Source organism: Amphiprion ocellaris, chromosome 22 (genome assembly GCF_022539595.1).
Source record: "Amphiprion ocellaris isolate individual 3 ecotype Okinawa chromosome 22, ASM2253959v1, whole genome shotgun sequence".
Lineage (NCBI taxonomy): Eukaryota > Metazoa > Chordata > Actinopteri > Pomacentridae > Amphiprion > Amphiprion ocellaris.
In genome coordinates this window covers 1,619,492-1,635,686 of record NC_072787.1, presented here as the reverse complement: position 1 = coordinate 1,635,686, position 16,195 = coordinate 1,619,492, and the positions used below count along the sequence as shown (strand labels likewise).

General features: G+C 40.4%; 1 protein-coding gene across 1 annotated transcript in view; it reads left to right on the top strand.

Moving 5' to 3' along the window:
- Positions 1–629: 629 nt before the first annotated feature.
- Positions 630–16,195, top strand: part of si:dkey-225n22.4 (collagen alpha-1(XXI) chain) — a 93,624-nt gene continuing 78,058 nt past the window's right edge. Inside the window, exons 1-5 of the mRNA XM_023265456.3 lie at positions 630–782; positions 12,809–12,930; positions 13,107–13,243; positions 13,373–13,492; positions 16,032–16,148. Coding sequence (XP_023121224.1) covers positions 12,852–12,930; positions 13,107–13,243; positions 13,373–13,492; positions 16,032–16,148 — 453 coding nt within the window. The 5' untranslated portion in view covers positions 630–782; positions 12,809–12,851. The remainder of the gene's footprint in view (positions 783–12,808; positions 12,931–13,106; positions 13,244–13,372; positions 13,493–16,031; positions 16,149–16,195) is intronic.

Sequence of the window (16,195 nt, the reverse complement as noted above, 5' to 3'; positions counted from 1 at the left end):
AATTCTACTCAGTCTATTCAGTGGCTTCATCTCCATGAGGATATTTTTTTTACATAAATCTCTTCATGTAACACATTAAGTTAAACAAAACCAGCATGAGAACACACAAACACAATTTCATCTTCCTTATTAGAAAAGAGTGTTGCTTAGCTGTTGATATAGAATATAGAATTCATTCAAACTGGATCTTTTTCCCCATAACTTCATCTCAGCATACCAACATGTCCTACAGGTGCTTTTTCATCTCGTAACCTATAATTTAATTAAACTCCTGCACAGCTGCAGTGAAAACATGCTGCCTGTTAAACCACACCTCTGCCACAGTTTATTATCTGTCTGCTGGTCAGGGTTTCAACTTTCACACACAATCTCTTTAATCTCAAACCAAGAGCAGGCTGAAGTTCAGGTTAACAGTCTGCCTCCTGACTTACTGCTGTCTGTTTATCATCCTTAAAATGACTCAAAATCTTAGACCTTCTTAACAAATAATATCAGTGACTTGATACAATAAAAGTGGAAATCAGAAGCTTAAACACTGCTGCATTTCTACGCTGCGGTCGGTCCACACATCGGATGTGAGAGTGAATCCTCAGTGGATCCACGCTGGTCTCTGCTGTGTCCCGTTCTGTGGTGAAGCTGGCCACAGTTTAGAAAGGCTGCTCTGACACTCCCACCACTCCCTCTGCCAACCAGAGGAGGACTGTCACTGCCGAGTCCTCGCTCTTCACCCTCTCCTTACAAAGTGGCATTCATCATTGGCTTCTTGCAGCTGAAGGAGAAAGGTAAGGACCTGTCATCACTTCTTCACCGCATGTACTGTTATATAGATGGGAAAGCTGCCCAGAGTGCTAGCTGTCATTCTTTTAGTCTTCTTTAAGGGAATAGAAGTGATCTTCTTGGTGGTCGTTTCCCTTATTATCTAATCTCTGCTGTATCTATGGTATCTACGCATCATTACTGTTTTGTAGACTTTTCTAAACACGATGTTTCCATGGCGTGGGTATGGTTCGGCCACAAGTGACCAGCCATCAGGACAATAAGAAGACAAGCTAAATAAACAGTATAACTGCATACATCCAGCTCTGTGATTATGGGTCACCAAGGTCCTTTGCTTTAGTGCACAGTACCAGCCTCTCTCTGTGTCATTTGGCATTTGAAAGTTATGCTGTTCGTTGAGTCTGTTGCCTGAAATAACTTCAAATTACTGTATGTATAACTACAGAATGGATTGGAAATGATGGGAAGGTGTGTGCGATGGTTTTCAGGATAGACAGGGATAAGGCGGGGTCTAGTTCTATCATATATAGGTCATTTCGTTGCCGAATTTTGCAAAAGTAGCGTTTTCAGAAGCAGTCTCCAATTATCTGTCATCAGGACCTGACAGCCAAAGTACTCTGGTCACTCTGATTAGTTTAGCCAGGAGCTGTTCATGCCAATAAATAACTGCAAGAAAGACTATGTGTGTAGGTTTTGAATAAAAGAAATAACACAGTTCTCCTCTTACAAAGTGAAAGTGCAATTCAGAAGCAATAAAACAGTGTTGGGGTTTGAACAGTGGGAGGCATCTAGATGTTTTTTCTCTGCCTCAAGAGAATCAAACTCATCTTAGTTCAGGTTCCACATTCAGCCCAATGTGATCTCAAGTGGACCAGACCAGTAAAATCACAGCATAATAACCTATAACTCCAAAATTTTCCTTTGTTTTAGTGCAAAAATGTTCACATTTAAGGAATTATCCATTTACAAAACACCATGAACAACCTGAAATTTCTTAAGAAAAATAGATTCAATTTCAACAACATTCAGCCTCAGTTTATCATTTCCGCATTACAACTTCCAGATCACAGTGTATCTGCAAAGAAACAAAAACATTTAGTTACAGCTATCTGGAACTAAACGATGTAGTATTTTATTTTATGAACAAAACGACACAAGTCAGACAAAAAAATAGAAAAAAACCAACAAAAACAAGACAAAATATTAAAAAAAGAGACAGAAGATGACAAAAAATAAGACAAACGACACGAAACAAAACAAAAAGAGACAAAAAATTAAACAAAAAAGTTACAAAGTGACAAGAATTCGACAAATGACACAAACGAGACAAAAAAATTACAAACAAGAAATAAAACGGCAAAAATGATACACAAAACATCGATAAAAGCAAAACAAAAAAATTACAAAAATAAGACAAAAAACACAAGCGAGACAAAAAAATGACAAAAGTCAGACAAAAAAAGATTAAAAATGTAACAAAAACAGGACAAAACATTATAAAAATGAGACATAAAATGTCAAAACAAGACACAAAACGACAAAAGCGCAAAAAAAGGGACAAAAAAGTTACAAAGCGACAAAAAAGAACAAAAATGAGACAAAAATTCTACAAATGACACAAACAAGACAACAAAAGACAAAAAACCAACAAAAACAAGTCAAAATATTACAAAAATGAGACCCAAAACGACAAAAGAACAATCAACAGTCTAGTATTTTACTTTATGATCAAAACTTGTCATGGTCTAGAAATGATTTTAAATGTCTTCTCTGTAATTTTTACACTTTGAGGGCCGGATTGGACCCTCTGGAGGGCTGCTGTTGGCCCGTGTGCCACATGTTGGACACCCCTGCTTTACCTGTTATCCAGCAGAGGAACTTTCTACAGATGCCCACTGTCTCTTCATGACCTTACTGATGCTAGCTGTGGCTACTGTGGTTTAAAATGTTGGTTTACCTTGGGCCAACATTTCAGCGCTCCAGGCAGACAGGAGACATCAGTATGATCTAAAAAAAACCCCTCTGGAATGACATATGGATTATACTCATGTATGTCTTATTTTTTTACACTTTTATCTGCATAGTGACCCAATAAAACACAAAGTTCACAAATGTGGCTTTGTTTTAACTAATTACAAATCTAATAATATAATATGGAGCATGCATAGGGGCTTTAAATATTAACACTGACAGTAAAATATGGCATGAAATACAAAACCTGAGTTGGACACCTTGGCACTGGAATGCTTAAAAAGAAAGCAATGGTGTATTGCTCAGTTTTCAATAAAAAAGAATTGTACATAATTGTTAATTGTCTGATGATGAACTTGCAATCTTATTATGTTACATTCTGATATATGTTTTCAAATTTTGGCTTGTTTTACAGTCACAGTTTTTCTTTTTTCCTCTCAATGCTGGTCACAGACAGGAAACACTAAACATACATGTACAAAAAGAAAGACAGAAAACAACATCAGAACTGGAAAAATCTAGACCTCTAACAGCTGTCAAAACCCATTGAAAACAGCTAAATCTTAAAGTTTTTTCTTCAAAACATCAATGTAAAAGGAGCATTTGATTAAAAGATGAAACCTATTCAAAGCTTTGGAGCTCCTTTAAACTGCTAACCTCCATCTCTGAACAATACGTCACGAATCAAATGCATCTGCAGAATTTCTGGATGATCTGCAAACAAAGATGCTAGTTACACATTTCCATCTACTGCTGTGAATATTTAGAATAATTCGGCTGCACAGGGTGCCAGAACCAAACAACTACAGATGTGAAATGTCGCATGTAAGTGAGAAATGTGAGACACTGGAAAACTGTGGGAAAACACGGGACAAATACAGAATTTTATCTGTTATTTGAACACGTTTACATCTGCTATGGTTCACAGAAATTGGAGTGGGGTTTTTTTGTATTTGTCACAAGCAACAACTTCATGTGTTTCATGATTATTAATGTTAGCATTCAGTTTTTCTGTGTGGAAAAAAATTAAGCACGTTTCTCACAACAGAATCAAATGCACCTTTACAGAGAACATCACAGCTGGGTTTGGACTTATTGCCTGCCAGTAAACAAAAGGTCAGTCCAGTGGAGATTTCAGCTGAACAGCAAAACGTGAATTACTGACATGTTACTTTTATATGCAACAAAATGTAATGAATACAAACCAATGACTAGAAAGTTTCAAAACCACATATAAAGTCTAAAATAAAACATGCTTTGGACAGTGGTCAGTAGTAAAATGAAGCCAATTACAGACTTCATTGTGCAAAAATGACCTTGTACATATAAACTGACATGATAACATCTGATCCTACATCTCACAATGCATTGCAGTGACCAAATAATCTTCCATGTATCAGAGAAATAGTGAACATGGCAGGAATATATGGTAGTATGGAGCTTCTCTCTGCAGTCATCTCTGTTTGGTGAACCTACCGAAGGCAACATCTGCACACAAGGAATGTTCTGTGATGCTGCAGCCAGCGGAGGAGGCTGATGTGGTTGGTAAACTGCACTTCTGGTTTGCCAAATGTAGAGTGAGGTTTTGGAGGAATTCAGGTTCAGCTCCCACCTATCCACACATGTGTGTCTGTCAGATGAAAGAGTGAGGCATGGAGGAGCAGAGCACTAGGTGGATGTATGGAAGAGGGAAAAAGAGCGTCTGTGTAGGATCCTCAAGGTTTTAGAGGTTTCTGGCAGAAATACTTTTAGAAGTTGTGACATATTTCCACTGACATGTCGTCTGCCTTATGTTATGAAGTCCTCCCATGTTCTTCTGTTTATCACTCCTCCAAGGAATGTAGAGTTATGCGATGATTGGCATTGGTTTGTCTGTCTATCTGTCTGTCTGTTAGCAGCATTACCCAAAAATAGATGAACAGATTTGGATGAAATTTTCAGGGAAGGTCAGAAATGACACAAGGACTAAGTGATTAGATTTTGGCAGTGATGCAGCTTATAGTCTGGATCCACGGATTTGTTACAGATTTCTGTATCATGGGCACCCAGATGGCTCAACTGGCTGAGCGGGCGGCCCACGAACAGGGCTACAGTCCCATGAACAGGGCTACAGTCCCCTGAACAGGGCTACAGTCCCCTGAACGGGGGCTACAGTCCCATGAACAGGGCTACAGTCCCCTGAACGGGACTACAGTCCCATGAACGGGGCTACTGTCCCATGAACGGGGCTACTGTCCCATTAACGGGGCTACAGTCCCATGAACGGGGCTACAGTCCCATGAACGGGGCTACTGTCCCATTAACGGGGCTACAGTCCCATGAACGGGGCTACAGTCCCATGAATAGGGCTACTGTCCCATTAACGGGGCTACAGTCCCATGAACGGGGCTACAGTCCCATGAACGGGGCTACAGTCCCATGAACGGGCCTACAGTCCCATGAACGGGGCTACAGTCCCATGAACGGGGCTACAGTCCCATGAACGGGGCTACAGTCCCATGAACAGGACTACAGTCCCATGAACAGGGCTATATTCCCATGAACAGGACTACAGTCCCATGAACGGGGCTACAGTCCCATGAACGGGGCTACAGTCCCATTAACAGGGCTACAGTCCCATGAACAGGGCTATATTCCCCGATGCAGTGGCCTGGGTTTGATTCCAGCTCACGGCCCTTTACTGCAGGTCTTTCCCCCATTTGTCTCCCTACTTTCCTGCCTGCCTCTCTATTAATCTGTCTAATAAAGCCAAACATTGTGAGATAGTGTCACGACGTCACTGTAACCATGACAACAAGTGAACACTACGTCAGCTGCCTGCTGATGATCACATGATTATGATCCTACAAATCCTTTTAAAGATTTCATGCGTTGTAAATCATAAAACGACTGAGCACCCTTGGCGGAGTACTGTGCTCTCTGAGTGCTTTTGTTGTTCTGCCATGTGGCACCTGTAATGCTTGTTTGCATTGTTTATGTCCTTCAACTCAGTTTCTACCAAAATATTATGGAAATTTAACCAAATTTAACCAAATTTCCATGATATCAGCATCTGAAAATACAATTTATCCATGTTTCACTACCCTATTAGAAGAGCGTAATAACGTAAAAACATAAAGAAGATTTTTGCCTCTTCATCACTTCACATATATCAAAGCCTTTTTTGTATCTTCACCGAAGTGGAACATTTGATAGACATCATGTGCTTCATGTACAATGATTTACTTTCTATGTGACTTTCTATTCTGTTTTATTGCATTTCGCCTCTTCCACCTCAGTCAAGTGTCAAAATGCAAAATGAAAATGCTCTGGTCACCATTCTCCAGGAATGTGTGTGTGCAAGGTGTGATTAGAGATGGTTAGAGCAACAGAATATTTGTGGTTCTGGTGTAGAGACAATGATCAGTTGGAGGACCTAAAATCAGAAACAACTGCAGAGCAGAAGCTGATGGAAAGAAGGGATAACCCTTCATGCATGTCCAGCTAAAATGAATGCCTGCTTGATTGAATGTTGACTGTTAGGAAACCACTGTATACAAAAAGCGAGTATACCTCGGTGTAATAAAACTAAGATGTCAAATAATTATAAATTGAATCACCAGTCAACAATTGTAATTTATCTAAAGTGACAAGTGGAGTATTTCCTTTTAGAAAAGGGCTATGGTCATTAAAAAAAAAAAACATTTCACCACTGAAGCCAAACACTGAAGTATACCTGTGATTTCCAAACAGCCTAACTGCATGGCTGTGGTGATAAACTGACTTGTGAACATCAGAACACTCTCAGTGTTCGACCTACAGATTGGGTCTACAGTGGATGCATCGTCCTGACAGTGAAGTACAGAGGTGGGAGTGTGGTGATGTTTTTAGTTGACTGACCTGCATGTATCTCATATTGAACAAAATCTGAAAAGTAATGATAAGAGTATAAATAAACATATATCAACATGCAGCAGGAAGGCTTTAGACCAGGGCTTCTCCACAATGTGACATGGAAATGAAGAAGGTTTAACGTCTATTCCAAAAACAAAAAAAGCAGCTGAGTTTGTCTATTTGCAGTTCCAGGTGTCAAACACTTTGATTTCCCATAGCGGGAGAAGCACAGCCATATTTAGTAATATTAATTAGTGACCTTTAGCTGCACAAACTAGAGATGAGTCAACAGGCAGAGTACTCATATGTGCTTATAACCAGTAAAACAAAGATCTATTGCACCAAAAAACAATGAGCAGCTTGAAATATACTTGTCAGTGTTTTATGTGTCAGCTGTTATGTGAAAACCATAACATGTGCAGATTTGCTTAGCTGCCTTGTTTTGTGCTCTTTTGCTAGATGAATACGGAATAATGCCAGATTTTAACTTGTTTTCTGTTTTGACATGAACCAACAAAGACATCCGATGACAGTTTATGGTTTGTTCCCTAAAGTAAGAAGGCACCATCTGGCAGGTTAAAAAGTATTAGTTTGTCAATTAGTGTTTCAGATATTCAGCCAGGAAATAATTATTAGAATATGAATATGCTTGATATTCTGATTAGACCTCTACTTAAAGCAACGCTGAAACTACATCAACCAATAACTACCATTGTGACAGTCAAAAGTTTGGACAGGTCTTCTCATTTAATGATTTTTCTCTTTTTTCATGACCATTTCCATTGTAGATTCTCACTGAAGGCATCAAAACTGTGAATGAACACATACAGAATTAGGTACTAAACAAAAAAGTGTGAAATAAGTCAAAATATGTTTTAGATTTTAGATTCTTCAAATGATTCAGTTTGAATTAAAAATTGCCAATAATGACTGAAAATCTGTCCAAAATAACTTGTAAAACAAGTTGAAATTAGCATGAAATGACTGGAAACCTGCTCAAAACTACTGAAAATCTACAAAAAAAATGAGAATCTACAATGTAAATAGTCATGAAAATAAAGAAAAACCCTTAAATAAGAAGGCGTGACTGGTTGTGTAAATCATTTCAAAAGATTGTTTTTTTCCAGTCTGACCAAAACCAAACACAGAAATGAACCACCTTCAGTGATCTCCAATCACCTGTATTAAGTCAACTGGCAAACCCATCCACACATGCCGGCTTGTTTAATGTGTGCAGCTGTGAAGAGTTTCAGTTTAGTGTGTGTTGCTGCTGGAGAGGTTGTAGCAAACATCTGCATCGCACACACAAACAAGCCACAATGCACAAATGCAGGGTTATTGGGTCAGATAGTAAGCTTCCCTCATGCAGTTAGCAGGATGGCAACATACAAAGTTACCATGAAACACAGAGCACAAAACCCAGCTTAACGGGGAATATGGCTGAATTATTCTACAAGAAGTAGTGAGAGAATGTCACAAGAAACAATACAGGACCTCATCAACATTAACAGTCAGCCCACTGCTTCAAGCTGTTCAGGTGTCTGATGACTGTGCAGGGTTTCCCTCTGGATCTTTATTGCTGTAACATTGCTTATGTGCTGCTTGGAGGAATTGGCCTCATTTATTAACCTGAATAAACTCACGAGTGACAAAAACAGCTTCCAGTTTGCTGTTACACTAGTTGTTCTTCCACTTCAAAGCAATGACCAATCAAAGGGGACCCTTTAGAAAGCTTTCACTTTTCCCACATGAAACCCAGTGGAGGCCCTACAGTCAGCCCACATGGGCTTTCCATGTGGGACCCATGTCATTGAACACATGTGGGTCTTGTGTAGTACAGAGTCCACATTTAGCCCTTACAGTTTGCCCATGGTGCACTCATGTTGCCCACATGTTATTCGTATGGCATACACGTGTATTCAGCCGCTTGATTCAGGAACTAAATTAATGTTGTAGATGAATTCCTAACATGATAGCAGTAATGATAGCAGTAATGCTACAATGCTAGGTGTTGACTGTATCAGGTCTATAGTGCCGGTATTGGTTAGTACGCTTGTGTAAGCAGGAACGTGTACTCAATAGCTTTATCTGTTTTTCACTGATTTCCATTGTAGTCTTTGTACACTGCAGTGTTTATTTTTATGCCGTTAACCTGTTGCTTCTGGGCAAAAGAACTTCCAAGACTCAGGAGGAAGCACCTCGGTCAATATGGTCCTGTCACATAGAGAACAAGGCTTACAGCAGCTGGGAGGAGACTGTGTAAAAGAAAGCTTGTGGTGGCTGTAGTGTGTCTTTAAAGCCTCTGCCAGCACTCTGCAGCCCTCTCTACCATGTTTATATTTCTGTTTTCCCATCCCAGCATAGTGCTCACGTTGTTATTTTCTCCGGCCCTGCCTTGTGGTCGATGGAACCATGTTTGCACTGCAGAATGAACACAGAGAGAGAAAACGCTCATCATGTGTTGCATGGCACAGCATTAAACTCACAAAAGCTGTTTATAGGGAGGAGGGGGAGGAGGAGGAGAGGAAAAGAGACAGATGTGGTAATATTACAAGTCAAGTCTCATTCCCCAGCTATATATCACATACCGTTTGTGACAACTCAACATTGCACCACAGTCTGTTCATTGGACTTCTTGTGGACTCTTGGATTAAGTCATTGTGATGTCCACACTCACATATGTATTAGTGGTGTGGGTGTATATATATTTGTGAATTGGCTTAAATGACCATATTTGTTTTCTGGAAACATGCTTTGGCTCCAGCATATACAGCAATCAGAAACAACAGTAAGGCCACTGAAAGATCAAGTGAATATCATTTTTCATTCCAGTAGCTTTTGTAAGTAGTTGGCATCTATAAGGCAGCAAGTGAGCAGTCAGTTCTTTAGTTCTTGTAGTTGGTTGTTCCAGTTAGGGAAAATGCGTGCATCTGCCCACTGTGGGAATCTGAATGACTTTGTTAAGGACTAGACGGTGATGGCTGGATCACTGAGTCAGCAGGTCATGTGTGGTGTAGGTTAGTATGTACCAAAACTGGTCCAAGGAAGGACAACCAGTGAAATGGTGACAGGGTCATGAGCACCCAAAGACAACTGATGTCTGTGGGGGGTGAGAGCTGGTCCATGTAGTCCATGAAGTCAGATCCCACCAAACAGCTTCTGGGACTTGAAGATCTGCTGCAGATATCCTGGTGCCTGATAAGGTGCTTTTCCACCAGTACCTACTCGACTCGACTCGACTCGACTCGGTTTAGATCGTTTTCCATTATTGAGTACAACCTCATCAGAAGTCCTCATAGCACGGTGGAAGTCCCTTGACATCATTTGAGTGCGACACAAACGTAACACAACAATAGAGGACATCGAGGCGATGGTATACCTGCTGCTCAGTCTATGGCTTTTTGTCAGATTCAAAGTAAAAGAAGCGAGTCGCTATTGCTAGTTGTTTAAAAAATGGCAGGTTTGGTTTTTATGAAAGAGTTGCTCTCATGTGTTGTCACTTCCTGTCCAATCAGTGGCCTGCACTCTGTAGACATCACATTATCGGCTCGACTCAACTCGCTTGGACCCCGGCCGAGTAGGAACTAAAATAGTAGCTGGTACCAGGTACTACATCCTAATGGAAAACCTCACAAACCGAGTAGAGTCAAGCCAAGTTGAGGCGAGTAGATGCTAGTGGAAAAGCCCCAATAGAGCAGGACACCCTCAGAGGCCTGTGGAGTCCAGGCCTCCATGGGTACAAGTGACGATCTATAAAATATGAGGCAGGTGGTTGTAATGCTGTGGCTGATAATTGTGTAATGACTAAATTGTGTGTCTAATTGTGTAATTGTGTGGACATGGTGAAGTTTGAAACAGACATAAGAAAGAGTGAACAAGGAAATGGTTTTTATTGTAACTACATTTGAGGACTAATTTAAAAGCTGCTGAAAATCTTGTTTCGGTTGATCTCCAGCTGTTCTCATTCTTATCTGGCAGCTCCGATCTGTATTAACTGCACATTACTGACATCATTATTACAGCTTCAACATTTGATTCAAGTCAGGTACAAGTGAATGGAGCACATTTTAAATCAGAGAAAGAGATGGTGGTAAACTACTCTTTAAAGCACTTTTAGACCATTTAGTTCTATGAGGCACGGAAAGTCCCTTTCCCTGTTTATACCACAGCATCTGAAGATGTGTGAAAAACAGATGAACTAATGACAGAGCAACAAACACCAGCAAAGTTTGCAATCCATTTTCACACAGGGTGAAACAACCACAGAAGGTTGGAGTCATTGTGTTGGTGTTGATCGTCTGAATGGATATAGAAAAGCAGGACTCCAAAGTAGTAACGACTGGTTGACTGATTTATGGGTATTTGCAGCTTCAGTATGTAACTGTATTGAATCAAAGAGCAAATACACACTTCTGTTGTTGGCTCTGACAATGGCTCATCTACTTTTCTCACGGTTGCTCTTGTTCCCACACTTCTCTCTTTTTAGACTAGTCAAAAACATATAACTTTGTTTTACTGTCAGTAAATATTGAAGTACACATCAACACAGACCTAATTATCACTCTAGTGGCAGCCCGTCATTTGTGTTTGCCCAATCAGCAGGCTGATAAGTCTGGTAAACTGGTAAATCTCAGGTAAGGTTTCTAAAATGGCCTGTTTATGTTCGACTAGTTTGTAACAAGTCCACCAGCTCAGAGATTAAGTGTTTATAGTCCTTCTGAACAGCCTCACTGGTAAAAAGAGAGCCATCATAGAGGGGGAAGATGTATGTAATCATTTAAAAATGGGGATAAGAGCATGCATTTCCAAACAGTCTCTCCAGGAAGACATTCATAGTGTTGCACTCAAATGTTGACATGAAAAGTGCTACAAATAGTTGAGTGACAACAGAAATAGAGATCAATCCTCAACTCCTGCCACTGCAGAGCTGGCCTCTCACCATGTGGAGTGGGTGTGAAGGTTGGAATGTCACTTTTTTGGATATTTACAGAAATGGTTGGACACTGACCCACCCTGAAAAGGTGTGGAGGAGGAGTTTCCAAAGCTTTTCGACCATCAGGCAAGTAGATCAAAGGAGTGTAAAAGTTACCAAACTAATGTCTAAAGTCTTCAGAGTTGCTGCTCATGGACTTTGAGGTTTCTCTGAGGATTAATTGTTGGAACAAAAAAAAACCTTTGCTGTTTGCAAAGCGTGAACACTGATGGGGATGGAAGATGTTCCCTTTTTCATGATGGTGCTAGAAGGAAAGCCACAGAAATGATCAAATGGGAGTCACAGATACTGTATGTGTAACAAACTTTATCTAGATGACAAAATAGCTGGTGAACATAACAAATGTACTCACAGATGATTGATTATTTTGTAAGGGTAGTGTAGGTGTGGGATATAATAAATAAGAAGAAGAGAGTCAGTTCTTGCTGTTAGTGTTAAAGTGGGAATGGAATACACAAGTGTCAAGGTCTGACTTTGAAAGGGGCTAAATTATGGCCAGATGCAGGGTTGGAGCCAGTGGTTTGTACCAGGGTATTGGCATGATTCTGATCCTTGGTGGCTCCAATTTTCAACCTCCAGGACCTCAAAAAATCTGCAGTAAATGTCTTCATGTCCAAAACGAGACCTTTAGTAGAATGCATGTGTAAGCAGGTTGGAGATGTTTGGCTGGCCTGTGAATTAGACAGAGTGGTGTAAACATCATTTAATGGTCATCTGTCCACACATCATGTTTCTAAACAGCACCAAGACATCTCCATCAGAGTTCAAGACATTCAAAAAGGTATCCTGCCTTTGATCTCAATTAGATTAGGACACCGCCAAAATAATTACACAAGCCTACTGAAATCATTTAGTCAAAATAACTATCTAAAAATGCCATGTTTACAAGACTTTATGACAAACAGATGACAAACAGAAGCACATCAAACAATTCACAGAAGCTTTAGAGTGAGACGACAAAGTCTAGCGCCTGCAGGGCCTATGGAGGGGCTGGGTGAGTGGGCAAAAGCGTACATCCTTCATCGAACCAAAAACAATGTGTTCAGTCAACAAACCAACAATAAGATTTGGTCTGCGATTGCCTTCCACAGAAATAAACTTGACAAAAGGGGACAGCTTTAGGACAGCGTCCTGTCAAACTGAGTTTATGGTTTGATGGACAACTGGCTGAACGAGTTTTCCTCTGTGATGTAGGACGGTTGGACTGGACAGAGGTGGACTGCTCTTCTACAGAGCCATGTTGCTGTGGTCAGTATGGAGTGCAATGTTGCTGCTGACCCCGCTGGAGGCTGCAGAGGAGGATGACGTCAGAGCAGGTAGGTGTGACGCCGTTACACCCGAGAGGGATCTGGAATTGGACACTAACATAGCATATAATACCACTGTGAGCTAATCTGCTGAGTCTGAAATTTGTAGTGTGGATTTGTATCAATCTGGATTTGTCTTTGATCACTGAGTGCATTTCTATATGTGTGTCCGTGTGTGTGTACAGGCTGCAGCACAGCCGTAAATGACCTGGTGTATATCATTGACGGCTCATGGAGTGTTGGCTTCTCTGACTTTGACACAGCCAAGCAGTGGCTTATCAATATCACCAGTCAGTTTGACATCAGTTCCCACTACACACAGGTAACCTGATCCATTTCATGCTGTACTGTGTAGTCCTCAAACCAGCGACGCCGTCGGCCTATCATAGTGCCAAAGAGCTCCACCTAACCTATACTACATCCTCATTAGTTCTGTTTGTGTGTGCTGTAGGTGGCTGTGATCCAGTACAGTGACACACCTCGACTGGAGATTCCTCTGGGGAAACATCAGGGTGGAGCAGATCTCCTCCAGGCCATACAGAGCATCACCTACCTGGGAGGAAACACACAGGCAAGACTTGTTTTTTCTTCATACCACAGTCAGAGTGTTTTTACATGAAAATATATTACATCATATATGTTTGGATGCGGGGGCTGCACAGTGGCGTAGTGGTTAGCACTTTCGCCTTGCAGCTAGAAGATCCCTGGTTCACGTCCCGGCTTTCCCGGGATCTTTCTGCATGGAGTTTGCATGTTCTCCCTGTGCATGCGTGGGTTTTCTCCGGGTACTCCGGCTTCCTCCCACAGTCCAAAAATATGCTGAGGTTAATTGATCATTCTAAATTGCCCGTAGGTGTGAATGTGAGAGTGATTGTTTGTCTCTGTATGTAGCCCTGTGACAGACTGGTGACCTGTCTAGGGTGTCCCCTGCCTTCACCTGAGTCAGCTGGGATAGACTCCAGCCCCCCCCATGACCCTAGTGAGGATTAAGTGGTGTATAGATAATGGATGGATGGATGTTTGGATGCTGTTGCAGATTCTCAAACATGCATACTGTAAATATACACGCATAGATTTTTAGCATTAACCTATCGGATCCTTCCTTTTTGTTTCATTTGCAAAATGGCCAAATTGGACTGAGCTTGTGTCAGGAAGTGAGAGAAAGACCTAGTTTCCAACAGAACAGGAACAACACTATTAGTGCTGCTTCATTTGACTGAACCTTGAACACATGTCCTCTCCTCCTATGACATCAATCACCTAAATGATCAAATCAATCAGCAAAGGGAGAAAAAGAAAGTGTTGAACTGGTTTCAAGAGTGTTGAATACGTTTTCAGTTTTTCTTTTGTCAGTTTATTTGAAATGAAATATAAGAAGAAGTACTACAGAATTAAAAAGTGTGCAGCATGTGAGCCCTGCTGCAGGGTGGGATGGTTCTAATCTTGACCTCTTTAAAGTGATTATTGTAAAGAATTAAAACTAACACACACACACACACACACAGCATAAAAAGATCAGTGCAAACACAGAATAATACATCCATAAAGACACAGCTCACGGTGTTTACAGCAGGGGTGTCAAACATGCGGCCCGCGGGCCAAAACCGGCCCGCCAGAGGGTCCATTTCAGCCCATGGGACGTCTTTGTAAAGAGGAAAAATTCCAGAGAAGACATTAAGTGCAAACTGTAAATTTTAAAATTCAAATTTTAAAGTAATTTCTAGAACAGTTGTTTTGATCATCAAGTAAAATACCAGATTGCTGAATGTTCTTTTGTCATTTTGTGTCTCATTTTGTCTTGTTTTTGTTGTTTTTTGTCTTTTTTTGTCGTTTATCTCATGTTTTGGTCATTTTGCGTTTCCTTTTAGTCCCACTTGTGTTTTTTGTCTTATTTTTGTCATTTTGTTTTTTGCTTTATTCGTTGTTTTGTGCATTGTTTTTGTATTGTGGTTTTTTGTCTCGCTTGTGTTGCTTGGCTGTTTTTTGTCTTTTTGTTTCCTTTTTTGTCATTGTTGGACTCATTTGTGTCATTTGTGTAATTTTTTTTGTTGCTTTATTACTTTTTTAATCAATTTTTTTGTCTCTTTTTTGTTTCGTTTCATGTCATTTATCTCATTTTTTGTCATTTAGCTTCTTGTTTTTGTCGTTTTGTGTCTCATTTTTGTAATATTTTGTCTTGTTTTTGTTGTTTTTTGTCTGACTTTTGTTGCTTTGATCACAAAGGAAAATACTATATCATTCAGGTTCAGGTACCTGTGACTAAAAGTTTTGTGCGTTTTTGTAGATAAACTGTGAATTGGAAGTTGGAATGTGCAAATGATGAACTGAGGCATAATGTTGTTGAAACTGAATTTATTTTTCTTAACAAATTTCAGTTTGTTCATGAAAAGAAAATTCTCTAAATGTGAACATTTTTGCACAGAATCAAAGGAAACATTTGGAGTTGTGGTTATTTATAGGTTATTATGCTGTGGTTTTACTGGTGCAGTCCACTGGAGATCAGTTGGGCTGAATGTGGAACCTGAATTAAAATGAGTTTGACACCCCTGCTCTACCGGTTCATGACCTGATGCTGCTCTACTGACTCCTACTGGTTGGTTGGGGTACCTGCATGCACCAGTGTAGTGGAAGAACAAAACCAGCTTTACTTCTAAAATATACTACAAAATGTTGTATCAAAATTTTCATTGCTTCCAGTTTTTCATCCAACAAACAAGAAACTACTAAAATGAACAGGCTGTGACTGGTTATATCCACTGGTGCCAACATTCACTCAACACAGGTGCATCTGCAGCAGCATGACCACACAGCAACACCACAAGCACAAAAATGTTCAACAAACACTGGCAGGCTAACTGCAAATCCATCCCTTTGAATCCTGCATCCTACAGCTGTATCCTGTTACATTTAGATGTTGTAATACTAAGATTTCCCATTTCAAAAAAAGCCTTTTTATATGTTTACATCATTTAATTTGCACTTTGTCATTCTGCTGCCAACGGCTGGAAGCTCGTGAACAGTCCAGCTCACACACGTTCCTTCTCAGCGTCATGCTTTTTTAAAAATTTACTCCACCAGAGCATCAGTAATTTTCTGACTTGTTTGTGCAGACGGGCAGGGCCATCAAGTTTGCTGTGGACCATGTGTTCTCCTCCTCCCAGCGGGCCAGCTTGGTCAAGAACCGCATCGCTGTGGTGGTCACTGATGGCAAATCTCAGGATGATGTGGTAAATGTGCCTTCATGGTTCAGTTAAACCAGGTCAGGTTTATATGA